Source organism: Palaemon carinicauda, chromosome 15, assembly GCF_036898095.1.
Source record: "Palaemon carinicauda isolate YSFRI2023 chromosome 15, ASM3689809v2, whole genome shotgun sequence".
Classification (NCBI taxonomy): Eukaryota; Metazoa; Arthropoda; class Malacostraca; order Decapoda; family Palaemonidae; genus Palaemon; species Palaemon carinicauda.
In genome coordinates this window covers 47,196,132-47,223,631 of record NC_090739.1, presented here as the reverse complement: position 1 = coordinate 47,223,631, position 27,500 = coordinate 47,196,132, and the positions used below count along the sequence as shown (strand labels likewise).

At 38.8% G+C, this 27,500-nt stretch overlaps 1 protein-coding gene across 5 annotated transcripts in view; it reads right to left on the bottom strand.

Annotated features, from left to right (window-relative positions):
• The window catches only part of LOC137654602 (chloride channel protein 2-like), a 330,894-nt gene that overhangs the window by 49,706 nt on the left and 253,688 nt on the right, over positions 1-27,500 (bottom strand). For all 5 annotated transcript variants that reach the window (XM_068388383.1, XM_068388384.1, XM_068388382.1 and 2 more), the window contains 3 exons: positions 18,851-18,904; positions 2,473-2,529; positions 1,697-1,805 (listed from right to left, as the gene is read on the bottom strand). In XM_068388383.1, the coding sequence (XP_068244484.1) occupies positions 1,697-1,805; positions 2,473-2,529; positions 18,851-18,904 (220 nt within the window). The remainder of the gene's footprint in view (positions 1-1,696; positions 1,806-2,472; positions 2,530-18,850; positions 18,905-27,500) is intronic.

Sequence of the window (27,500 nt, the reverse complement as noted above, 5' to 3'; positions counted from 1 at the left end):
ACCCTTCTTTTTATTTCAATCCTGTGTCCTTGGGAAACACTTACTGTCTGTCCTAAGAATATATATTCATTAATAACCTCTAGAGGTTCATCCATAACCTTTATTTTTTGTCTCTGTATTTTCAATGAACATTATCTTAGTTTTACTCATATAAATCTATAGTCATACATTTCTGCTTTCTCTAATAATATATATATATATATAATAGAAAGGCAATTGGAAGCAGAAACTTCAATATTTTGTACTATATTTTGATTAACCAACCTTTTGTGAAACCATCATTCCTATCATCAGGACTAAAACATGAACATTACCCCAAATTAAGACATTAACCTGTTACATGAGTAAAATGAGGAGTAGGAGGAGGAGGTTACTGCTTGAGCACTTCTGGTAAAACATTAGGATTTCTCTCTCTTGAGAGATGTTCAGTATTACTTGTTGAATCACTTGATTTAAGCTTTACGGACAATTGGTCATCTTTTTTAATATTCTTCAATATTCATCCCTACCCAGGGATGACTATTTTTTATTTTTCTTCAAAATTGTACAAAAATAGGGTAAAATCACATGAAAACAACACACTGTGTGTGTGTGGCATATGGGTACTGCATGACTGACTTTAAGCAAGCCTCGTCAGTACTTTTTGTTTGCAGACTGATACAGTGCTTGTAAACCGTTTTGAATTTATATGCTCGTAAGCCAATTTGCTTGTATTCAGAGTCACTCGTATACCGAGGTACCACTATACAGTAATATAAACTATTCATAGACAAAAGTTGATAAAACTAAGTTCTTTCATATCTTTCTAGGATATGTTCTTTTTTTATCCATACCAAGTTCCTTCACTGCACTCTGCATGTGTCTTACTATGAAATCTTTGCTATTGCTAATAGAAAGTAAAGTCCATTCAATGGAAATTGTGGATAGTTTGTTGTCAAGACCTACACCTTAGCAATGCAAAGTATAACTCCTATTGCTTATGATTTCAGAGGAAAGTTAATACATGTTACTTGAGAAAAATATCAAGGTTCCTATCTAATTCTAATTAGGGCATTTTCATTTTCACATAAGAAGGTTATAAAATAACCAAGTAGCTAAACACAGAAAAATATATAAGGCATTGTATAGGTATTAGCAGATAGCAGAAAATTATACAAAATATGGTAAAATATTGTAATATCAAATGAGTAATAAACAAGAATAATGTACTGTAAACTTCTTGTAAGTCTTACTTAATAAATATTGCAGGAGGACCAGCTATGCATAAAAACTATTAACCAACGAACACACAAAATATTATATGAAAAAAAATGAAGCATACCAACATTTCTGTGAAGGATTTAAAAATCAAACCCCCAAAACTGATAGTTAAATTGACATAAAGAGACATAGAAAAATTAAAATGATGAAAAGAGAATGAGCAGTTACCAGATAAACATTAATGATAATGAATAATCAATGAATAAGCATTTACTAGATTAAGTTGTATGTGATAAAGGCCCCTTCCACTACTACGAAATGTTCTGCTTATCATTAAGTACTCATTTGCTTTCTAAAAATAACAGCTTCTCACTCAAGTGGCTTAGGTATTAATTGTAAATAATACAATCAACTAGTAATAAAACTAAAGTTTCCCAATATAAACTGAACAGATTAACTTAAAAGGCATAAAAAATCATATTTCTGAAAAACTTACTTTAGAAATGGAGAATCTGGATGGTTTACGTGCCAGGGGAGATTTGGATGGGAAAAGTTCCTTTAGACGGTTTGCACCGGGTGAACTGGGCGGAGTAAGTGAATCTCGTCTGCAATACCATCAACATGATAAGTATTTCTGTCCTCAAATTCAAATTACCACTACAGTATAAATTCATGGTAATATAATAAATAAATGTCATATATCAGCATCAAGTTAGAATGCGGTTGTGTAAAAGAAATACAAAATATGGTTTTGATACAAAAAGTATACTTTCACAGAATGAATTTAGATCTTAAATAAGACATAAACACATCATACTTAGGAATTTCCGAGCATTAATACAAAGCAAATTACTGCTTACTACAGTCATATTAGAAGCATATTACAGAAAAGAAACAATCACCAATCAATGAATTAAGAAAGAAACACACATTAACCAAAATAATGTGGCAATTTATTAGTAAAAATATCCATAAAATCTAGGAACTGAATCACATCAAAGAGCAGCAGTTACATGACAATAATGAAATATTCTGCATTTAGTAAAGATAAACACCAACACCAACAATGTAGAGAAATGCAAAGTTACAAGCCAAGAATAAAACCACATGCAGCAAACAAAATGCAAGATGATGAACATTTCCAATCTCAGAAGAAAGAAAAATGACATCAAATACACTTCCATCCAAATAATATTCAAGTTAAGAATAACTAGAACTAGTTCTTATCTGATTTAGGAAATTGATCATCAACAGTCATTTAGCTGTAATTACTTAGAGCGTGTGGATGCAGGTGATCCTGGTGGGGAGGTAGAAGAATCTTCGCTGTCACTGCAGAGGCAAAACAAAAACAAAAAAGTAACTTATAGAACAAGTGCCTAAGTCCTGTTTCAGAAAAGCATCTAATAAAAGTAGAAACTGAATATAACAAAATAGACAAAATAATAAGACAGCAATTAGCACTGCTATAAACTACAAATAAATAAAATGCAGTTACAAAAAAGAAATTTATATCATCAAGATTCATTCAAATCTTATATGCATTTCACATCAGAAGTAACATTGTACAGTTTTTTCCCCTTTAAATCTAACTATATCAAAGAAAATTTTGAAGAAATATTTCCAAAATAAAATAATCTTACCAGTGTGAAGCAAGCTAAGATTTTATAGTATAAAAATGTCTGTTTCAAACTTAGTTTCATATTCTCTAATCGGTCTTTAAAGGAAATAATGACCTTACTAACAACATTAATCATTAATATCATATGATTTTACATCCAATAACAGTTGTAAATCCAATTTCACTGATTAAAACACTTTACTTAAAAAAGTATTTTGCTATATTTGTGAAGAAAAAAAGAACAGAATCACTTTGCCTTCACATAAGTAAATTACTTCAGACCTTAACAGAAATATATTTATCCTTTCCAACATTTCTATCGATTCAACTGACGTACAAAAAAAAAAAAAGGAAATAAAATGAGATCGTAATAAAATGAAGACAATGCACTTCATACAGTATGCAATTTTCTATAAATCCAGACCAATATATTTCATGCCGTACACTCCTTTTATGTTTTACCTAACTTTGGTGTAAGAAAAAAAACCTTTCCGAAATATCAATCATGACATCTTACAAAGAAATGTATTGGGCCAATGTTGATGTCTTGCAAAGAAGAGTATTTGGCCAGTCAACCAAGCCTTTATCTTTAAGTCAAAGCAGAATTTTACTCAAAAAAGGAATTTCAATAATGAAATTTGTTATTTCTATACTCGCCTGGTGTTCATATTGCTTTGGCCTCAAAGCTGACTTATATCGAAAATACCTGAAAAAACTAAAAATTTCTCATCTCATCTCCAGGGGGCCAAGAACATAAGGTGACTAATGGCAAAATCCATGGTTTGTGTAGTCAGCACCTGCCTTTCTTCAGTCTCAAGTTGAAACTAATATCCTATCATCATGACATCATTAGTCAGTGGGGCGGAGGGTGAGCAAGCATATGAACATCCGACAAGTGTAGAAATAAATTCTTTATCAAAGTCTTGTTTATTTCAATGAATCTCATAATTGCTGACTCATACTCTGTTGCAGGTGGGTCATGAAGGAAAGAGATAGGAAATTTAAATTCTTAAAAGGATACTCATTTTATATACTGGACTGGCCTCTTGCTCAGTGTCTCAGTATAAAACCAGTTATAATAAATATCCAGATTGCTTTTATAAGTCTTTTCATTACCTATTACTTGTTTATACACTTTCCCAAAATACAGTAAAAAATCAACCTAAGACTAATTAATTCCACCAATACAAAACTAAAAACTAAACCCACCTTTCATTAAACCACATCCCCAGCAGCTTCTACAGGACCTAAAGCCCACAATATTGATAAGGGAACAGGATTCTTTAGAATATCGTTTAGCAAATACCAATTTAGTATACCACCAAGCTGCCGTTAAAACTTTCCAAAGAAAGATTACTACAAAAAAATCAGAGATTTACTTGCACTACTAATATCATGACCTTAACTTTCACGTCTTTCATCTGACTCGGTGCAACTCCTTGTGAGCCTCTATGGCCAGTCTTAACCAGAAAGGACAATGCATTATTGGACAAACGGTGATTAGAACTCCTAATCCCATGAAACAAATTCGGATCATCATCCCTAATATCTGTATTTTTGGCCAAATAATACACAACATCCCTCACTCAACAAATAAAGCTATTCTCTGATGTAATCGTAACTTCTATTACCAGAGAATAAATTTGAAGTAAGTATGATAAACCTTCTTTCTTAAACTTATTCTTAGCTTTGAATGTAGGTAAGGGAGATAAGATAGTTTCATATTCTTCAAAACTTACTTTACAAGAGAGCTTGTAGTTCACCAATACATTTAGCCAATGTTAAGGGCAATAGGAAAAGGGTTTTGGTTGTGAGATCTTTAATAAAAAGCTCTTGAAAAAGTTCAAAATACAAACCGTTAAAACATCTAGATTCTAAAAAATTCTTCAGACTACTGAAGGTTTTCCAACATTAATGGACCTATACACATCTGTAATAATACCTGAAACAGATTAATTTAATCCTACAGATACTTGAGTCAAATATTAAGCATGGATCTGTAATTCTTAAAGAGAATGATGCAACCAAATTAAAACAAGTTTATTTTGAGTTACTTCAAACTAATATATTTTTTGATTAATCTACATTTTTTTGTCATTTTTACTGGGTCAAAAATCATTGGAATTCTTAGATTGTACAAATAAGTTAATAAGTTAAGAAGTTAAAAGCTGATGAAGCTCTCCATCACAATCATAACCCAAAAGCTTGTTAAAAATTGAGGGCTCACTAAAGGTTGCAGTGTTGTTGATTACTGGCATTGCATTTCCAACTTCATTCCCACTATAATCAATTAGTCTGATCTCTGGATTCCCTGAACTAAAAGCTAGTTCTCTTTTACATTTAGAACTACCAATTTGTTCAGCAACCATCTGAACATACTTTTCTATAAGAGGAACCGGAAGACTCACATTCTTCACAATTATTAAAATCCCAATTCTGTTTTCAGTAAGAGAAACAGAAAATAAGGTCATGATCGACCAAAAATAATTCCCTTGAACAATGTACACAGTACAGTAATTACTAACAAATCCTGAAAATTATATCCCAATAATTACTACTAAACTGATTTTTAATCTGAAATAGATCTATAGCTGAATATTGTTGGCATAACGAGAAAACAGAAAAAAGGCAGATACTGGTTAGTCAATGTCTCATTGATAAGCAAGAGACGTGGCCTCTTGATGGAAAGGAGATAGGAAATTTGTAGTTTTTTTTTTTTTTTAGGGGGGGTAGTGTTGATTGATTAATTTGAGGTTTTCTGGCATCCTGACATCTAAGGTCATTGATGCCGGGGTAGTGTCGATATAAGTTAGCTTTGAGAACTGTGCAATATGAACATAGGGGAAGATTCATAGAAATAAGATAAATACAATGCAATATGTTACACAAGTAGACAAGGTTAAAAGAAAACCAGATATAACTTTTATAAAACAAGCTGCAATCATACTGGTATGAGATGTAAAAGAGGTTTTGATGAAGGAAAAAGCTAATATTGAGGGGGCGTAGCCCAAAGACTTTCCTGTTTAGGCTAGAATAATGAATCAAATACATCATAATATAACAAAGGCATATTGTCTTCCCTGCTAGATCAACTTGCAAAGCACAAATTCCGCGTGCATAAGGGATATTTGCAAGTACAGGCACAGCACTTTCAATGTTAAATTTGTCTACTTACTGACAATATAGCTGCCACTGAGAAAATACACTAACACTGGAAATAACGCTTATCCAGGCGTTTGCTCCTCACCTAGCAACCATCTTTTCACTCTTATAGTAGGTCTCGGTTATGTCCTATTTCTCTTCAAAAGTCTAAGGAGGAGGGAGGGCCTTGGGAACCCCACAGCACCCCTTAAAAGTAGGCTTTTTTTTTCCATCAATACTCATGTTTTTGGGTTAGGCTGCTGTGTGGTCCCCAATGACTTATAACAGGACAAAAAATGAAGTAGACTTGTGTACCATTAAAGTCAAGTCACCTAAAACTAACCGAATATCTAATTCATGCAAACATGTGAGAGGAAAAGACAACCCCATCACTCATGAGAGGAAATCCATGGAGAAGGAACTAGATAACTATCATGGTGCTTCTTCTGAGGGACCTGGTTAGTGATCCTTCTCTTCTATCCAACACCCAACCACGTAGATGTTATGAACAATCCAAGCACAAGCATGCATATTGTACTGCTTCGATTTGTTTCACATACTGTAATATTTTATAAACATCCAATGCCCAGACCAACCTGTAAAGCTATGGTTTTTCTGAAATTCCATATTGGTAAAAATAAATGCTAATAAGAAAGTAATTTTAATTACATAATGGGTTTTAAGATTGAAAAGACGATCAGCTCTGAGGGAAATCATGAGAAAACAGACAGCCCCTGAAGACTTGGATCTCTGCAGATATAATTACAGGGTAAACAATGGACAGAGGTCATCATCACTAGATTGTGAAAATGGAATATAAAGAAGGTCCCCTTCTGTAAGTGCTTTTCATTTATGGCCCAAAATATGAAACCTGGAGTCAGAATCAAAAGACAACCAGGAATGAGAGTGAAAAATTTTCATTCTCTATGGAATGCTGAAGGTACATTGATTCTTGTTCATGAGGCTAAGGCTATAAAAATATAGCCATCTGGAGTAGCTCTTTTAGAGTAATTAGAAAGTTATCTAATTTGGCTAAAAAATTAAGCACGCTACCAAGTGACCAGGAATTGATAACAATGGTTGTTGCAAGGCAAAGGACATAAATCTTGTGGAATACGTTCAAATCTAAACCAACAATGAAACCCCACATGAAAGGTTATGTCTATGGCGACTAGCATAACAATATTGATGACGGCTTAAGTCTCCTCTCTTTACAGAGGTGGACCAAAAAGAAAACTAAGAAGTCTTGGGTTAACTAGCACAGTCCTATGCATAAGGAAGACCCCTCCATGCCTTCCACACTGACCGGTACTGTCTGGTGGACGGAGACCTCTTACAGCTCGTCAAATACGTCACATTGATAGCCAAAAATTATCTTCCATATATCTGGAAGAGCAAATCTAGGAAAGAAGGTTCTGGGTCAGATAGGAGAAAACGAAAATATTCCAACTTCCTACCCTCTGACACAGCTGTACTGTCTAAAGAGAGAATGACTTCAGTCTCCAGACACTAAAGGAATAGAAACCCTAAGCAGTTTGGCCATAGTACCAACACCTACACAGACATTCCTGAGAAGAAAACTAGGATCTTCTAAAGCTTTGAAAACAAACTTGGAGGAAACATAGATCAAAGACCATATGTTCCAGTCCAGGTTCAAGGCACTTCTTGCAACTGCTCGAGAATCTAAATTCTGAGCTACAAAAAGAAGAAACTTGTGGTTCTCTTGCGTCACAAACAGCTTTACTTGGAGATCCTTGGTAATTGCAAGATCTCTTGGAAAGAGCTCTGATTGCGTACAAGCCGTCTGATTGGACAAGGCTTCCTCTAATGCTGCATTCAAAGAGTTCTTAAGCAAGATCACCTTCTCTGGAGATAGCAGAATGGTGGCTGGATGTCAACGAAAATTTTGATAAGCAAGTTTCTTCTTAGACCGAGCTTCTTTGAAGTCAGGAATAGTGCCATCAGTGCCAATACATGTGAACTACAGTACTGTACTTCAAATTGAGAGGACAATTTTCCAAAGGTATTTCCTCTGCAAGACTTCCCCAACCTGACTTGGATGTGTGTGTGAAAAATCTAGGTTATTGGGGAGGGAACAATGGGGCTGACAAGAAGAGAAACTTAGGTGACACCCATGGTCTAAAAATCCCCTTGCAGCAACTGGGTAACCATGACCATATGTCTCAAAGCCCTTTCCTTTAAGTCGAAATTGTAAAGGCTTCATATGGGACTATGTTCATATTATTAAAACAAACCCCTGAATAGTGGTGTATGCATTACCACAAGCAACTAGAGCTAAATTTGGGTATAAAAGGGTAATAATAAATTCAGAAACTGATCAACTGTTCTTAGGGGCCCAGCCAGTATGCCAATACATGGGGTATAGGAAGAAAAACACAAAATTTTTCATCGTCGTTCGTATGGCAATGGAGAATAATGGAGAATATGTTTATGAAATCTTTTGACAAAATTCCTCTTACTTTCATAGTTACAATGTAATTAGTGAAAGTAACTCAATAAACCAAAAACATTGTTTCCTACAAGAAAATGCAGTATTTCTTGTTAAGGTAAATTTTGATAATTATTACTTTCTAATATAAAACAAATTGTGAGCAATGGCCTGTTTATAGATTCCATGAGTCACAAGGAGATGTATTACACAGTAATTACACCCTTCAGCCTTCAGTCTGAGCACAAATCTCATTATAGAGAGTACACGTTTGAGTTTGACCTCTGACATTCACTCGTTTTTAAGCCTGTATTTTCTCGGTTTCGGCAAGAATTTCATTATGCCAAAGAGGAAAAGACAATTTCAATATCTCGCTAACATAAGGAAGAAGAAAATTTGCTCTAATAAGAATTCAGAAGTGGGTAATATCGGCAAAATTAGTTAGTGCAGGAGAGAGATGATGAAGGAGCGAACGTCTCGCCTAAAGAAACAAGATATTGAGCAAAAGAATCTTCATTTATGATTAAATTATGATAAATAACTTTGTTTTGGTTTATTGATATCCAAAGAGGAATATAGAATTCATAATAATCATGATTTATTAATATTGTCTTTGTAAAAATACAAAGAAAAACTTGAACACCCATTTCTCAAAACTATACTTATTGACCTTCAAATTCTATATTCTCCCTTAGCTTTAAAGATATGGCATTGAAACTTGATATATAACTTAGAAAAACATTATAAAACAATCAAATCTTGCCCTTTTTCCAATTTCTTTTTTTTTTCATATTTTTTCGTAATTTTTTTCCCCTGATCTTTAGGGTTCATTTTTTTACGATAATGAAAATATTCCTATCTAGCCAAAAAAAAAAAAAAAAAATGACTTTTAGATAGAAAAAACTTCTCATTTGATTGGAGGTCTACATCAGGTCTATATAGGGTAGTAATCCCAGGTCTTAATAATAATTATCAAGGGAGGAGATACAATTTGAAAAATACTCATTTTCAGGACAAATCACCCTGGCGTCGCAAAACCGAAGGTCAGAGTAAAAAATCATATGCAGTTTGGAGATGACCCAAGTCACCTTATTAAGTGGTATGAATGTCAACATCCTGTTCTTAAAAAACGGCATTAGCCGGCCAGCCCCCCTTAACCTGGGAAGTTGGGATAGAATCATCTTCAATTGTCAATAATTCAAGAACGCAAAATAATACTTCTTCATGGAGTGACGACCTGTGGAAAAGATGGTTGACAGACATGGAGCAAATGATCAGGTAAGCATAATCTTCAGTTAGTACTGGCTCTTGGTGGGTGATGTATTGTCAGTTAGCAGACAGATTCAGCACTGGAGGTGCTGTGACAGGCTCCATAAAGCTCGAACCATGCTTTGCACATTGACACACTGGCCCTAGGGCAGGGAAGACAATATTTCTTGAATATATTATGTCTAACCTAAACAGGATAGTCCTTGTAAACCACACAGCAGCCTAACCCAAAAAATATAAGTCATCATTAATAAAGACCTAGGAAAAAATACCTGTGATGTATAATATGTTTCTTTTTTATTTCAATGTGAAGTGCTGTTTTATGAAGGATTCCGTCCAGCTTAGTTTTTATATGTTATGGAATGACGCTGCCAATATAAGTTAATTATGATCTAAGGGTACATTTTTAAAGATAATCAGTTGCCACTCAGAAAAAAGCACTGTAGTGCATATATAAAAAATGTATCACCATTGTAGGACATTTATCACGTAAAACCCAGAAATTTAATTCTTAGACCAATTCCAACAAAACTACGACTATAACATATAATTTTGTAACTCCTTAATTTACAAAATGTTAAAGATAAAATTAAATTACTAAATTGTATAAATTGTTAATTACTGTATAAATGCTAAAGCCATCATCATAATCTTGCCTTCAAAGACAGAATACATCATTATAACAATGAAATGTAACATCATGAAAACACAATCCAATTCATTCCCATCTCTTAATACTTTATAAATTATTGTCCACTCAAACTCATGCACACACATGAAAAAGATCTAAGCAGAAGAAGAAAAAAATAAACTATGGTACAAGCAAATATGATTTATATGAAACCTGATACCATTGGTACAATTTTGCAGAGCGTGGCTTTGCACCTCATTTACATTATACAAAATTGTAACCTTGAGTTCATGGTAATTTAAGAGCTCTGCCACCAGAATTATGGAGACTTTCTTCAATGCATATCTGGTAAAACACCCATTTGATGGATAGTCTACACAATGTAAGAGAACTTTAGCATAAAACTGAATCTAAATTAATGGAAGAATAGACTATTCTCTAAATAGAGTAACACACTTCTCCAGGAATAATTTTCAATTGCAGTTTTCCAGCTTGCTCATAAAAGAAAACAGTACCGGTTATCTAATTTCAAGACTAATTTTTGTTCTATAAGTAAAAAAAAAATGATAAGTGCAACTGGTAAATCAGTTTAGCATATACAGTACAATACAGTACAGTACAACACTATACATGACCAGTGGTCTGTGATGTGCAGTGCTCTTCAAAGCTTTTTGATAGTCCATGTGCTTCTGTGTCTAAATGCACATGAAAAAATAAACTCTAGCAATAGACTGAATATCAATAAAAATACCATTTTGGACATATGAAAATAATGATGCAACAATAAATGGCCTAAATCTATATGAGACATTTTGAAACCTGCAAAATAAACTCAACAGAAAATGGTAATTTCTTCATAATTCTAAGACTTGAAGCAATATATTTAGATAACACTGCATCTGCTGGCTTCTGGACTTGGGGACTTGAGTTCAGAGACAAAATGCATAAAGTGTAAGGCTATAAATTGAAAAATTACAATAAAAAACATCAGTCTGTTAGTCCCTATAGAAGAAACCAAAGCACATTAGATTAACAGATTCTCAGAACACTATCTCTTAAGGATCTCCAGAAGTAATCTGAGTCACCAGAGTTCATGCCTTGTTGGTGGCTATGGGCCTTTCACCAAAGAACTGACAGTCAAAGAACCTCTAAGAAACACATTCAACAGTAGTCAATACTAGAACAGTTAGGTTAATTTTTATGCAACATGTATGTTATATTTATTCTGTGTGGTACTTTTTGGCTATTTTTATTAAAATGTACCAAAACAATACTCTGTATTAGAAATGAAGTTATACTTTTAGCATAATAAGCTAATCCCCCCTGAATAAGCAAATGTAACACAAGACGAAAGATAATTTCCTTAGAGGAGAATTTGAAAGAAAAGTAAAGATGGAAAAGTATTGTTCCTTCTAAAAGGTTAAGCCTCAAAGTTCATAAAAGGTACTATGACATGATAGATCAAGTGGTGTAGGGATTCTGTAGTTATATAGGTATAAAAGGCCAATAAAATTTATGTGACACTGTCTAGAGGGCACATAAAGTCTACACAACAATCATGTGAATAGTAAAAAAACCTTAGAAAATTTGAGCTAAGCCTGTGGCTAGGGAGTTTAAACAATAGTTACACAAAATTAGTTTAAAGAGACTACAGAGCTACAAAATCTCAGCTCTCATAGCAGGCAACAGAACAAATTATCAAAGGTAAATTTTTCCTACTTCTTGAGGATTCTGGTAGTTAGTTCATATTTCAGTTGCCTGATACATTTGCCTAATGGGACCTTTATAGTGATGACTGATATAGATTTTTATCAACAGTAAAATTATATGTTATTTTTGGTAAATGCTTACTCCTAAAAAACTGGCTGACATTATGCAAAAACTAGAAAAATTGGCTGCTGACATTTTGCAAAAAGTTGATTGGGAAATACAAAAAGTTCTGGAAAGTATATGAACAACCTAAACTCAAATAGAATACTAACATGAAAGTAAAACTTCTATTGCCATTACATGATAATCAATTATAGCCCTGCACAACTTTGATTACTGAAAAAATGCCATAAATGCTTAGTTCAAAAGTAAGAAGTCTGCAAATTTACAGGTGTAGTTTATTCTGAGCTTCTAGACTCGGTCTCGCTTACAGGACTCAATAAGATACTTTTTCACAGAATCTAGTTCCAATAAATGATAAAATAAACTTTGAGAGAAGGTTTCTTATAAGTGAACTATTTTATCATTCTATGTTAGCAAAAGCAAAGTATCTATCACGTAAGATATTGGCAAAAAATTATTACTTCATTCATTCTATACCAAGGTACTGTATATGTATTTATTTGACTTGTAGAACTGAAGTGAAATTCAAGAAAAAAATTACAATTGCTAGGCAATAAGCCACTGCTATAGTCTGACTACAGGTCCACCATCAATAACTATGCTATGAATAATATGGTAGGCCTACCTCATTTACTCCAGGAATTGGCTAATTACAATATCACTTTTTACATCTTACATCACTGAGGCTGTTAGACTGCTGGATTGTTAATATTACAGATACATTTGGCTACAGCTTCATTTCGCTTAAATGAAAGATAAGAAAAGACCTAAATCTTCCACACCATACAATGTCACTCATCAATTGCACATAAAAACTAAACTAAGTTGATACAATTTTTTTTTTTCATTCACAACTCTCCTCAAAGAATGTTTATGCATATGTACAGTTGTGGTGCAATAGTGGCTGATGCAATAATACACGGCATAATATCAAGATGGAAATAGAAATAGACTAAGCCACAAAACAAAATTGACAAGAAATGATGTAAACAAAGTAGGTAAATATCATTACCAAATACTAAGTTGTAAAGGCATCACCTTTACGGATTTTGCATCACCGAATCCGTATTATGTACATATTATTTTCTACCCGTACTTGCTACGGCATATTGGTTTTGATAGAGATGTCATGGTGGACCAGGGCCCTTCCAAAAACTGTAGTAGATTTTGGGTCGGACGATGACTTCAGGTTTCTCTGGGAGGCATCTTTTGGGTGCTCCCCCAGGGTTTGGTCAGCTTGCTAGGTCAGCTCCAGCTCAGATTTCCGCTAAGCAGGTTTCCCGTGTCCCCTACGGATGCCTCAGTTATTGCTAAGATAGTTGAGGAATTGTTCTGCTCCTTACCCAAGGCTCGACCACTCCCAGGAGTTTCCATACTCTGTTTGCTCCCTCTTTGTCCTGGCCTGAGGACCCAGTAGTGCTGGGCCTTTGAGTTATTGGCTTTAGGAGAAAATTCCACAGGAGGTAGTAACTTCTGATCCAAGTCTTCCGGGTTCGGTGATGGAGGAGAGTCGACTGAGGTGGCTACTTCTATGGATGTTGAGGAGTTGACCTAGCAGGAACCCTTGGCAATTTGGCACAGAGTGTGCTCTTTACTCTGAATCAAACTCTTTTCGATGTAAGAACTTTGATCTTCCATTCAATTATATATAATTTGAACATTTTTCTACATTCCCTGAATCATATAGGTGGATTAAGGATTCATCACTTAGGTTATCCTAATGAAGTACACGTCTGTCCTTAACAACTTGGCAAAGGTAGTCTCAGAGGCTGGTGGTCTTCTTCTGGTCAACAGTTTGCTTGATGCTTCAATGGTTGGAATGTCTGTTCCAGGCAAGATAACGCCATTCCTGGCCTAAATGGTCAAAATTAAATTAGAATCCATGAGACCTGTTTATTTAAAAACTTCACCTTGCCCAAAGAATGTAGTCTTTTTTAGGGGTGTATCATATGGAGTTTGAAGGATTCACAGCAGAACTTGAAGGGTTTTGTGAAGTCTTTCTCTACAAGAAATGGAATACTCATGTAGTTATCAATCAACTGGGCAACCGTTTTCCTTACGTTTCAGACCATCTTGGAACAGGAGAATTTAATGCTCAACTGACTTTGTTTACGCTGGTGTCTCACAGTTTCACCTTGGGAATAGCAAAGTTAAAGTTTAAAGCTATTTGCAAGGCTTTACAGAACTTTATCAAAACAAAATTTGATGTAAGAGTGCTTGTGATCTGGATATAGTTGAAGCAGAGGAGTTTCTATATAGTGACCCTCTATGTAAATTACTTTACCCCCAAGCTCTAGTGGATAAAGCTAACACACGTACAGGTGGCATTTCACTTCTAGAGAAATGGACAAAAGGATTTTGGCCCTACCTAAAAAGAAATCTTTAATTACAAGGCTTCAGCCTATAGTAACAGTCAGTAACAGTCTCAGAAGCAATCAGCAAAGAGACTGGTATCACACACTCATCCCAAGCCTCTTCAGTTTGTACCAAAGTTTCCTCAACAAAAATAGAGGCAGCAAAATCCCTCAGCTCAGGTAGTCCCAAATCCATGGTCCTTCAGAAATTTCTCAAGAGGAAAAAGGGTAACATGAGGCACACCAGGGGAAACCAAGTGCTGGTCAGTCTCCCTGAGGCAAAAGACATCAAGGAATGTTCCATGTCGAGGATCGTCATCAGTGTCTTCAAGAACGTTGGACTTTTTTTTGGTGGGGACAGAGCATGGTCTCAAAAAGTCTAGGATAGTGTTGAATCTCTAAACAACCACCACGAAACCATTTTTATTACGCTAAAACCTTGAAACTCGACTCCTTTACACTTACATACATCCCACAACTAATGCCTTATAGATTCAATTAGATATAAATTTAAGAGCATCTATTTGAAATGCCAACTCCCTCAAAAAAACTATGTTGCTTGAGGGTGCTTACTTTAGGAAGAGGAAGGATAAGGGTCCATAATACCTTTGGTCTTCTGCCTCGCAATCTATATTTATTATAGAGCAGTTAGGTATGTGAAAATGCCAGGATTTTAGCTGCAGAAGGATCTAAAGTAGTTAAAAGAAATTTAGACTCAAGTCAGACTTTCCTACCACAAGCTAAGGCTTGCTGACCTTCTTAGAATAAGAAAGGAATTTTAATAAGCAAGTGGGAAAATATTTCTTAGCAAATTTTATGTAGATCTGAATTTCCTGTTCTAGTCTTTTACAGGAGAGTCATTGGAGACCACACATCTCTTTCCAAAATTAGGTTTTCCATTGCTAAAACCCCTTTTCTTCACAAAATACCATTTCTTGAGTTTAATTCACAGTTTTATTTTTCTGTTTAGAACTTTATGGTTTATAACTGGAACCGATCACCAGGAAAATCTACACGCCTGCTCACAACTTTATATTCGTAGTTGCCATTCAAGTTCCTGCTGTACATGTCTTGGCATTAGTCATTACTGGCAATATGTATATGTTATTTATAGCTAGTGAGGTATATACTGTATTGAAGGGAAAAATAAGTCCATCCATCCATATACCAAGGCACTTCCCCCAATTTGGGGGGTACCCGACATCAAACAAATGAAACAAAAAAGGGGACCTCTCCTCTCTACGTTCCTCCCAGCCTGACAAGGGACTCAACAGAGTTTGGCTGGTACTGCTAGGGTGCCACAGCCCTCCCTCCCCCGTTATCCATCACAGATGAAGCTTCATAACGCTGAATCCCCTACTGCTGCTACCTCCGCGGTCATCTAAGGCACCGGAGGAAGCAGCAGGGCCTACCGGAACTGCGTCACAATCGCTCGTCATTCATTCCTATTTCTAGCACGCTCTCTTGCCTCTCTCACATGTATCCTCCTATCACCCAGAGCTTTCTTCACTCCATCCATCCACCCAAACCTTGGCCTTCCTCTTGTACTTCTCCCATCAGCTCCTGCATTCATCACCTTCTTTAGCAGACAGCCATTTTCCATTCTCTCAACATGAGCAAACCATCTCAACACATTCATATCCACTCTAGCTGCTAACTCCTTTCTTACACCTGTTCTCACCCTCACTACTTTGTTCCTAACCCTATCTACTCGAGATACACCAGCCATACTCCTTAGACATTTCATCTCAAACACATTCAATTTCTGTCTCTCCGTCACTTTCATTCCCCACAAGAGGTAGTAGGTTGGCCAAGGCACCAGCCGCCCGTTGAAATACTACCGCCAGAGAGTTATGGGGTCCTTTGACTGGCCAGACAGTACTACATTGGATCCTTCTCTTTGGTTACGGTTCTTTCTCTTTGCCTACACATACGCCGAATAGTCTGGCCTATTCTTAACAGATTCTCCTCTGTCCTCACACACCTGACAACACTGAGGTTACTAAACAATTCTTCTTCGCTCAAGGGGTTAACTACTGCACTGTATTTGTTCTGTGGCTACTTTCCTCTTGATAAGGGTAGAAGAGACTCTTAAGCTATGGTAAGCAGCTCTTCTAGGAGAAGGACACTCCAAAATCAAACCATTGTTCTCTAGTCTTGGGTTAGTGCCATAGCCTCTGTACCATGGTCTTCCACTATCTTGGGTTAGAGTTCTCTTGCTTGAGGGTACAATCAGGCACACTATTCTTTCTGATTTCTCTTTCTCTTGTTTTGTTAAAGTTTTCATAGTTTATATAGGAAATATCTATTTTAATGTTGTTACTCTTCTAAAAATATTTTATTTTTCCTTCTTTCCTTTCCTTACTGGGCTAGTTTCCCTATTGGGGCTCCTGGGCTTATAGCGTTCTGCTTTTCCAACTAGGGTTGTAGCTTAGCAAATAATAATAATAATAATAATAATAACTCCCATCCATACATCACAGTTGGTACAATCGCTTTCTCATACAGAACTCTCTTTACATTCATGCCCAAACCTCTATTTTTTACTACTCCCTTAACTGCCCCCAACACTTTGCATCCTTCATTCACTCTCTGACGTACATCAGCTTCCACTTCACCATTTGCTGCAACAACAGACAAGAAGTACATGTACTTAAATTGATCCACCTCCTCAAGTAACTTTCCATTCAACATGACATTCAACCTCATACCACCTTCCCATCCTGTACATCTCATAACCTTAATCTTACCCACATTAACTCTCAACTTCCTTCTCTCACACACCCTTCCAAATTCTGTCACTGATCGGCCAAGCTTCTTTTCCTCGTCTGCAACCAGTACAGTATCATCCACAAACAACAACCGATTTACCTCCCATTCATGGTCATTCTCGTCTACCAGTTTCAATCCTCGTCCAAGCACTCGAGCATTCACCTCTCTCACCAATCCATCAACATACAAGTTAAACAACCACGGCAACATCACACATCCCTGTCTCAGCCCCACTCTCACCGGAAACCAATCGCTCACTTCATTTCCTATCCTATCAGTACAGTATATAAAAAAGGGACTACTGTACAGTATATCTCAGAGAAGCTATTGCCCCAGTATGGATAAGATAGAAATACAGGCTAAAACCCACAACAACAGAAATCTTGCCCTCGATTATTATGAATTTATTTTGGTTTTTAGAAAACTTTTTTTAGATGAACTGTAGTATGCTGCAATACGGTAAAAGGATTAATAGAAGAATAGTAAAATTTTGGTAAAGCTAATAGGCGAATACAAATTTTGTTAAATTACTGTTCATTTCTTCTTTACTTGCTTCCATTTCATCATGAAGCTGGGAGTGCCAACGAAATCAACCAATCCAACATATAGAAGTAATGGCAAATTAACAATGAAATTCTCAGATGAATTAAATAAAAATTACACCCTAATAAAATTTAGTATATTTCTTTTAATTGACAGATTCTTTGTTTTCTATTTTTAAGTTCATATTAGGTTGTAACATGACAAAACCAAAAACAAGACAAAGTACTTTTGCTAAGCCTTTCACTAGTTAACAATGGTTTCATTGAGTTATTTGTGTTAAAAGTAAAGCTATTTTGGTCATAAATACTTCAACACCGTAAAAGCAGGAACATGTAGCGTAATTTTATTGATCCAAGATGAGAAAAGAGACAATACACTAAATATACACTTGTAACACACAAGTCTGAAAACAAAACATGTGAACAAATGAAGACGATACGCAATTGTAATTTTTCATCATGCTGTATTTAATTCAATCAGTTGCTGTACATTTGTTACTGGCTAATTAATGTTTATAACATTTCAATACTGTTAAGAGGTGCAGAATATGTATAATTAGCCAGTCTCAGCTGTTACGGAATGACCTCCCATAATCAGGCAAACTCGCAAATCTGACAAAGGTTCTAGAACTGCAGACTATTGTTGGTGGACCTATAAAACCATCTACAATACAATGGACAAAACTTTGTCTAGTACCTGTATAATTTTTTATCAATACATACCTTAAATAAAATCTAATACATTTCTAAACTTATCCATGTAAAACTGTATATCATAATGGACTATGTTTTTTTTATCTTTTTGCAATGCAGCATCATTGTCAAATTCAGATGCATGAAATTTAACATCTGATATCTGAAAGAGATTCATCATAAACTACCATATAGACTGCATAACATTTATCATTAGTAAAAAGTTAAAATACTGTCCTGTACTACAGTAGTAACTACAGTAAACAGTTAAACATATTCACCTACTAAAACTTCCACAACATTATAATAACAACACAGTTAAAATAAAACCTGCTTAAATGTTCTTACCTTGAAGGTGTTCCATGATGACTACGTGAAACAGAACGAGACCGGGACCGTGATCTGCAAAACAAAAAACAGAATTTTAATAGTAAAATTTCTTGTTTTTACGAGCCTCCCTAAATATTCCTGTTTCTTCAGTTTCCGAAAGCTTGAAATGTCAACATTAATCCTGTAAATTAAGCAGTTTTCCTATTTTCTTTTCTTCCAATACACTGATCCCTTCAGTACAGCAATGAGACAAGCATCTAATAATAATAATATGCTGCGCATGTCGGATAGCTTCTTCGGTCTAAAAGTCAACATGAGACAACAATAACATACTGTACAGTATGCTCCTCCAATCCAATGTCAGTTTTTTGTGTTTTTATACTCATTTTAGTAATTTTAAGATGTCTTTTCTAGATTTGTTAACAATCACTCCATTGTGGAAAAATTTTAATTAGAAATTCTGTTATATAAACATACAATACCTGAGTTCTACATAATAAATTCACTTCACATAAGTGACATGATCTTACTTGCCATTGGCAGTGGCCAGTGTATTTATTAAAAAAACTTGTATTTACTGTATTTAAGTTAACTATTTATATGTTGGTGATTCTGGTTGCTTTCATTTTTCTTATACAGCACTTGTAATTTTGAATACAAGTAAACACATTAATATGAAAAGTTAAAAACATAAATTTCATATTATGAACTATTTCAATACTTACCATTGCTGTTCCTCCCCAGAAAAGGACAGCCTGAGCCCAAAAATTTAAAGTACAAATTTCTACAGCTCTCCCTATTGGTACATGTAATGCCCTGTGAAGCACTTCCCAATCATGCATGGCTGCTGCCTTACCAAGTGGCTCCTTGGTTGATCACATGGCTGCCATTTTCTCCTTGGTCATTCTCATATGGGAGTCAAACATGTACTGTACATACATGTGTTCTACCACTATGCACGCAGAAGAGGTTGGCAACACTAATGAACTTTAGTAAAAAATTGAAATAACTAATCTATAAATTATGTATATTTCAAGGAATCTATTCAAAGTTCATTGCTGCATAACAATTATATGAAAAGTAGACTTTAGTGTCCAGGATCCACTTCAGTAGTGTCAACTCAACTGTTAAGACAAAAAGATCTTACCTCTGTAAAATTAGTTCTAAGTCTAAAACAAAAAGGTTTTACCTCAATGCAAAAATAGTTCTAAGACCCCTCATGGTCATAGAAAGTATCTCAAACAGTGCCTGGAGTACACTCTCTAACTATAACCTTCCATAGAAAATCCTTGTGACACCATACCAAAACCAATACCTAAATCAAACTAATTCCTATTCCCAGAGCCTTAAATTCTACTTTAGTCTATGTAACTATTTCTGTGCTTTTCCAATTACGTCTCACACTGCTACTATAGGTCCTAAAGACATATCATCCCCAAATTCTGCCCCATTTGGCATTTATTCATTTAAGATTGCCCCACCCTATGTGGAACACTCTTAAACGAATGAATGAACAGCTGCATTCAATATGAAAAAAATTTTTTTGATAAAACTGGTGTTTCACTTAACTGTACCCATCAATAATGCATGTAATATTCACATATTAGTATCATTAAGAAATAAAAATGGCGATCATTAGTATTGAATTAAGAAATAAAAATGGCAAATATTACCCTTTTCATTGTTTTTTTTATATGTTAATGGACACTACCGTCTATGCTTTCCGGATCAGCTGATTTAAAGTAAACTTGCAAAAGAATCCTTTTTACTTCCCAAAAGAAACAATGAATGCTTGAACTTTATTTTTATCACACTATTCAGGTTCAAAGTGATGCCATTTAAAGGTTTATAAGTTGCTCATGAATGGCAGAAGCAAGAGAAAGGACAATATCCTGGACATTGAAAATATATATTCCCATGGTCAACGTCGAAGTCCGATCTCTACTAAGCTACGACCAGGGAGGACAGGCAATGGCTGCTGATAACCCAGCAGGTAGACCTATAGGCTCGCCAAAACCTCCCTTTCTAGCTCACAAGAACAGTGAGATTGCAGACACCATTAGAAACTATCGAGCTTGAGCGGGGCTCAACTTCTGTTCAACAGATTGCAAGACAGAGGCGTTTCTAATAGGCTACCAAAACCCTTCAGATTTAATATAGCTCCAATGTTCCCAAAGCTGGCAAAGTCAGTGATCAAACTTCTTTGATTGCAAAGAGTTCAGATCATTGCCTCCTTGGACAACTTGCTAGTCTGGGCGAAGACAAGAAAACTACGCCTTACATAAACAAATTGAGTTCTGCCAGTTATACAGGACATAAAGTGCTTGGTAAATTTAAAAATATCAAGATTAATTTCAGAAAGGATATTCTATTGACTAGGCCTGCACTGGAAAAGGTCAAAGGCCTTATTAAACCTCAAAAAGACACTTCAGAAAAGAATCCTTCACAAGGCCAATTATTTTCTCTAGAGTAATTTTTCTTATAGCCATCACTTATAGAAGATCTTGGATTTCCTTCAGTTTGCCTCAATAGTCAATTCAATTCTGAAGATCAAGATAAGAGATCTAAGTTAGCCAGTCACTGCAAAATAATCCTTAGCCTTGGAGCCTCACCACAGTCCCTTTTCATGGTAATCCCATTGGTTCCTACCACAGTATCTACTGTATTATCCTTAATACAGATGCATGCAAGTCGGACTGGGAAAGTCACCCAGAGGAGACCTGCGTTTGAGAAATGGTACCTGCAACTGGCAGTCTTTCATATATGTAGGAACTGATGGCAGCTTTCCTGACTTTGAGGAAGTGCGATCTAAGAATGAATTCAAATAAAAAATTTTCTATTAACAACCAAGACGCAATCTGTTGCCTCAGGAGTTAAAAGCTCCTGCTCGAACATTCTCTATGCAGAATTCTCTATGCAGCGAGTCTCCCTATTATGAAGTTACTTGGGGAGAATGGCCTATTGCTTTCTCAGAACCACCTTCCGGGCTCCCTCAGCATGGTGGCAAACTCCCTGCCCTAAAAAACAACCCTGCACACAGAATGGATATTGGATCAGGGCTCATTCCAGGAGATCCTTAGGATTATACTTGAATCCAATTGGACTTGTTCGCAACAAAGGAGAATCAGAAACTACCACTTTATTATAACTTTGAATATGAATCCCCATGCAGTTGCTAAGGATGCCCTAACCTGGACTATAAAAAATGGTTTTCAATTTATCTGTTCCCTCCAATGAAAATGACTTAAAATATTTTGAAGATCCTTCCAGAATTTTTGAGGATAGCAGTGCTAGTGGTACCATGGTTTCCATTACTTCAGCATCTAAATCCGCAGTCACACCCTCTTCAATCAACATATCTATATCAGAGAGTAGGGAATCAGATTATCTCTGCTTCCCCCTTTCTGACCCAGAACCTTCGTGTTTGGATTTCCTCTCCCGTTCATGCTTGAATTTCCTCTTCCGTATTTACAGAAAAGATTTTGCTGCATACAATGTAACATATCTGATGGGATGTAAGAAGCCTTCCTCCACCAGACAATACCAGTCATTAAGTAAAGCTTGGGTTACCCTCCTTAAGAACAAATAACCCCGGAATTCTTTACTTCCTTTCTAGTCCACCTCTTTAAAAAAAGACAACTTAAGCCATCAACTATCTTTTATAAATATGCATTGACATTAATAGGTGTTTAACTTTGATTTAGATTTGGACATGTTCCAAAGGATTACAAAATCTTTTGCCTCACAATGACCTTCTTGGCCATCTCCTTCAGTGTCATAAACTCTCGAAAGTATGCTTGAATATTTTACAAAGTTAGATAATTCTATTTTTTCCTTATAAGAGTTTCTTCAAAAGGTTATTTTTCTAATAGCTTCAACTTCAGGAGCACGAGCCCGCAAACTTGCTGCATTACGTAGAGAACCAGAATTCTTCATCATCACACCTGGGTGCCTTCTTGATTCTGACTTCTAGCCTACTATTTTAACCAATAATGAAAGCCTCTCCAGAGGCAGGATCTTTATGTATAGGTTTTATAGTTGAGGGATGGCAACCTCTTTCCAGTATCAACCCTGCAGGCATACCTGCAGAAATCCAGATTGCAGAAAGTAGTCTGTTTCTGATTACCCAGACAAAACAAGCCCCTTCTTTCTAAGTGGACTATCCATATTTTAATGACCTTCCTCATCAAAATGATGGCCCTTTTCACCGTCCCTAAAACCCACAATGTGAGAAAAATAATTTCCTCTTGGGCATTTGCTAATATGCAATTTCAGGACATACAGGTTCGGAGATAGAGTATTTATAGGACACTACCTGAAACAAATCCAAGTGGTATAACATGCATGCGTGGTGCTTGGCTGGTCTGTGGTAGGCTACCTCTCAACCTGGCCTCACATGGAACTTCTCACATGAGGCGAGTTTCAATCTGTTATTTTATGCCAACCAGGTATACACAGACTAATAGTTTGCTTGGTTGGAGTCAAATGTCTGTTAGTGTACAGAAGTCTACTCTTAAATTTCTCTGATATTAGTTACAAGAAACCATGCCGCAAATTGACCCCAAAAGAGGGGTTTTGACATAAGAAAAACCTATTTTTGGGGAGGTGTGTGGTCTCCAAGATAACCCCTCTTCCCAAGCCTTGTGAAGGGAAGTGAGGCATATAAGCCTTAATCTGAATCGAAAATGACAAATTCGGAGATAATTTGTATTTTTCCTAACCATACAAATCTTAGCTATTTACATTGGCTTTACTTTCGGCGTAGCTGAAAAGGACGAGCCAATAGATTTTTAACGAGGGTTAACTACCCCCGCGCTAGTTAGCAAGGGGGTAGGGGAAGGGGTAGCTTGCTACCCCTCCCCCCCCACACACCGGTGAGTTGTCTCACTTCACTTAGAGGTAGGACTTGTCTTGGGGGACAGGGCTGGTGGGCAAATATGTGTAAATAGCTAAGGTTTGTATGGTTAGGAAAAATACAAATTATCTCCGAATTTGTCATTTGTTCTGTAACCGAAATACAAACCACGCTATTTACATTGGGTGACTTACCCCTTAGGAAGGATGGAAAGTCCCCAGCCTTACTGGCTTTGACTTTACCCGGGGACTCAGAATCCGAGTGAGAAGCACTCGAGAAAAGGAGTCCCTGCACCTCACAAGTTCCTTGCTCCGCAAGGGACGTGTGGCCTACATAAGTTTGTGTGTGGAGGAAGAGTGTGACTTGTCCTAGGAAGTTGACCTGGAGTCCTTTAGATGGAATTCTAGCTGGAAGCTCTTCCCGCCTGAGGAAGGGCTCTGTCACCCTCCTCAGCCTTGCTATCCTGTCGTCTGATGGAAATGCTTTGTGGAGATTGGTGTCTAATAATAACATGCCTAGATAAACCATTCGCTGGGACGGCTGCAGAGAGGACTTCTCGAGATTTACCATGATCCCCAGATCTTGGCAAAGTCCCAGAAGCCTGTCTCGATGTCAAAGAAGGGTCGACTCCGAGTCTGCTAGGATCAGCCAGTCGTCCAGATATCGGAGGAGACGGATGCCGTTCCTGTGCGCCCATGACGAAATCAGGGTGAACACTCTGGTGAACACCTGAGGTGCTGTGGAGAGACCGAAGCACGGTACCTTGAACTGGTAGGTCTTGCTGTCTAGGCTGAATCTCAAGAACTTCGTTGAAGACGGATGGATTGGGATCTGGAAGTACTGTACGCGTCCTTCAAATCCAGTGTGCACATGAAGTCTTGTGGTCTCACTGCAAGTCTGACCGTGTTCGCTGTCTCCATGCTGAACGAAGTTTGCTTGACAAACTTGTTCAGAGCTGAGAGATCGATGACGGGTCTCCAGCCTCCAGACGCCTTCTTAACAAGAAAGATTCGACTGAAGAAGCCTGGGGAGCCGTCGACGACCTCTTGGAGAGCATCCTTCTTGAGCATGGTCTCGACTTCCGCCCGAAGGGCCAGCCCCTTTGCCGATCCCATGGCATAGGAGCTCAACGACACTGGATTCACTGTCAGGGGAGGTTGAGATGTTGTGAATGGGACGCGATAACCTTGGCCGATCACAGAGACCGTCCAAGAATAGGCCCCATGTTGCTGCCACCTGTGCACGCAACTTTGTAGGCATCCCCCCACAGGTGGACACGCGGGGGGACTGCCACTCTTAACGATGGAACTATTCGGTCACCGCATCACGATGCTTCAAGACCGAGTTGGCCCACAGGTTGGTAACCTGGTTAACTCGATGGAGCGAGTGCCCTAGAGGAGGAAGGTCTCCAAGGCCTTCCTATTGCTCTCCTTAGACAAGTCCTCAGAGCGCAATAGGATGCCCAGAGAACCCAGCCAGACGTCCAGCCACGAAGTGGCCTGCATGGCACACTTCGCGACCTTCTCCTAGCTCAGGATCTCCGAGGCCGAGAATGTCACCTGCCGAGCGGAGAGCTTCTCAAGCGAAGTTCCCCTTGTGAGCTCTTCCACCGAGTGGTGGAGGTTAAGAGCTAGGCTGGACTCCCCCATGATCTCAAAATATCTCCTCTGCTGTAAACGAGGAGGTGGGAGGAGTCTGTTCCCGGCAGAGGAACGGCTGGAGGAAGCGAAGTCCGAGAGCTGAACTTCGACCTTGTCTCTGGCACTCTTCACCCCCTGGGACCTGGGCAAAGCCGCGCTGGCCCTCGAAGGTTTCTGGGTACTATAGACTTGGTCTAGGACCGTATCCTTGCCTTCGCGAGGGGCGATCTCCGGGTCCTTGAACCTGTTGAGTTGCCTCATCAGATTCAAGACCTGCCAGAAGGCATGCTCAGACTCATGCTGCTCTCCTCCCTGTGGACTGGCAGCTAAGTCTCCCGTCCCCAGAGGCTCTTCTTGGGGAGACACGTGGACGTTCTCCCGGGCTCTGGTTGGCTCTGGACGAATCCGCGAAGACGACTTAGAAATCGTCTTTGAGTCCTTGGGTTCCCTCCTGGGCGGGATACAAGACTCCAGTAAAGAGGTCTGGAAGGTACCTTCCACGAGAGACGTTTCTCTTCCTCGAGGTGGGGTTTCTCCCATTGGTGCCGTGGGAGAGGCCCTCGCCTCGCTGGACTCTCCTGAGGATGGAAAGCCTTCGTCCACAGGAGAAGGAGAAAACGACTGCGAAGGGGATGGAGCCTTCCTGACGGACCTCTTAGGAGCCAACTTCTCCCTGGGAGAAGTCCCCACGAAGTCCACTCCTCTCCTTCTCTTCAGCGGGGGCGAGTCTGTCCTTGGCTTGAGTCCCAGATCAGTGAGGGCTGGCTTCATAGCCTGCACCACCGCTTTCATCAGGTGACCAAACCAAGACTGACGGGTGACGGACGCAGTGTCCGTAATCCCTGCTGGAGGGAAGGGGATCGCCTGATCCTTCGGAGTGGACGCAACGGGCCCTACCTGTAAAGAAGAAAGGGAAGAATGTTGCTTAGACCTCTCCGACGACTCTTCCTGGTCCTGGGTGAGAGACCTGCGCTTCCACGGTGGCGATCCTGATGGCGATCTGGAAGTACGCGTCCCTGTCGCAGGCACGAGCTGCGGAACCCGGCGAGAACGGGGGTCGCACTGGCGCTCGCGCAATGGAGCATTCAAGGAATCGCGCGCGGGTGGCTGCTCTAGCGCGGGGATAAACGTGCGCGGGCGAGTGGGCGCATTGGCGCGCAGGAGAAGGTGCGCGCGGCCGCGCTGGTGAATAAGGGCGCGAGGGTAGAGGAGATCGCTGTCGGTCAGGAGGATGGTGAAGCGCAGGCGATGGCGTGTTGGCAAACGCTGGCGCGTAGTACGCCCAGGCGATCGACCACGCACAGGCAATTTGGCGAGTGTGCGCGTCGGGGTCCTATGGCGATCCAAGTCATGGGCGCGCTGGCGCGTTGAAGAGCGCTTGCGCGCAGGCGATGGATCACACGGGCGCTCTGGAGAACGTTGGAGCGCAGGAGATCGCTGGCGCGCAGGAAGGTGTCGACGCGCAGGCAGCTGGGGCGAGGAAACGCGCAAGGGTGAACGCTCGCGGACGGGCTCAGGAGATGAAGGCTCGTAGGCGCGCGGGTGCGCAGGAACTCTTGAAGTGCGCACCGGGGAGCGTGCGCGCTGTTGTGCAGGCGAAGATGGGCGCACCGGAGCGCGTGGGCGAGGCGGAGGAGTCAGGTCCTTGCCTGCGTCCAGATCCGAAGATCTAGGGCGCGTGGGCGAGCGTTGGGGCGCAGGGCGCGCATCAGGAACAAGGTGCGCAGGTAACGAGCAGGAGATCGTGTGCGCTCAGGAGACGGTGGCGCGCTTGGCGCGCAGCAGGAACAGAAGGGCGCTGGCTGCTAACAGGAGAGAGCTGACGATCAGGAGAGCGCTGGCGAGCAGGCGAACGTTGACGAGCAGGAGAGCGCTGGCGCGGTGAGTCTGGTGGCTGTAACTCAGGAGAGCGCAGTTGAGCGCGCAGGGGAACCCTGACGCGCAAGGGAAGTACCCACACCGTGGGAGACATCCCTTTGCCCCGAAGGGACCGGTGCCCGTCAGATGATGAGATCAGAAGGCGTCTGCTGCGCATCTGCGCCGGAAGTGGAAGGTCTGGTAGGCGTAGGAGATCACGAGCGATCTGCGGAGAGGTCCAAGGACGTGGCTGCTACGGTCTGCTCCCGACGAGGAGAATCCTCTGCAGAGGAAGGCGGCGGAGACGACTCGAAGA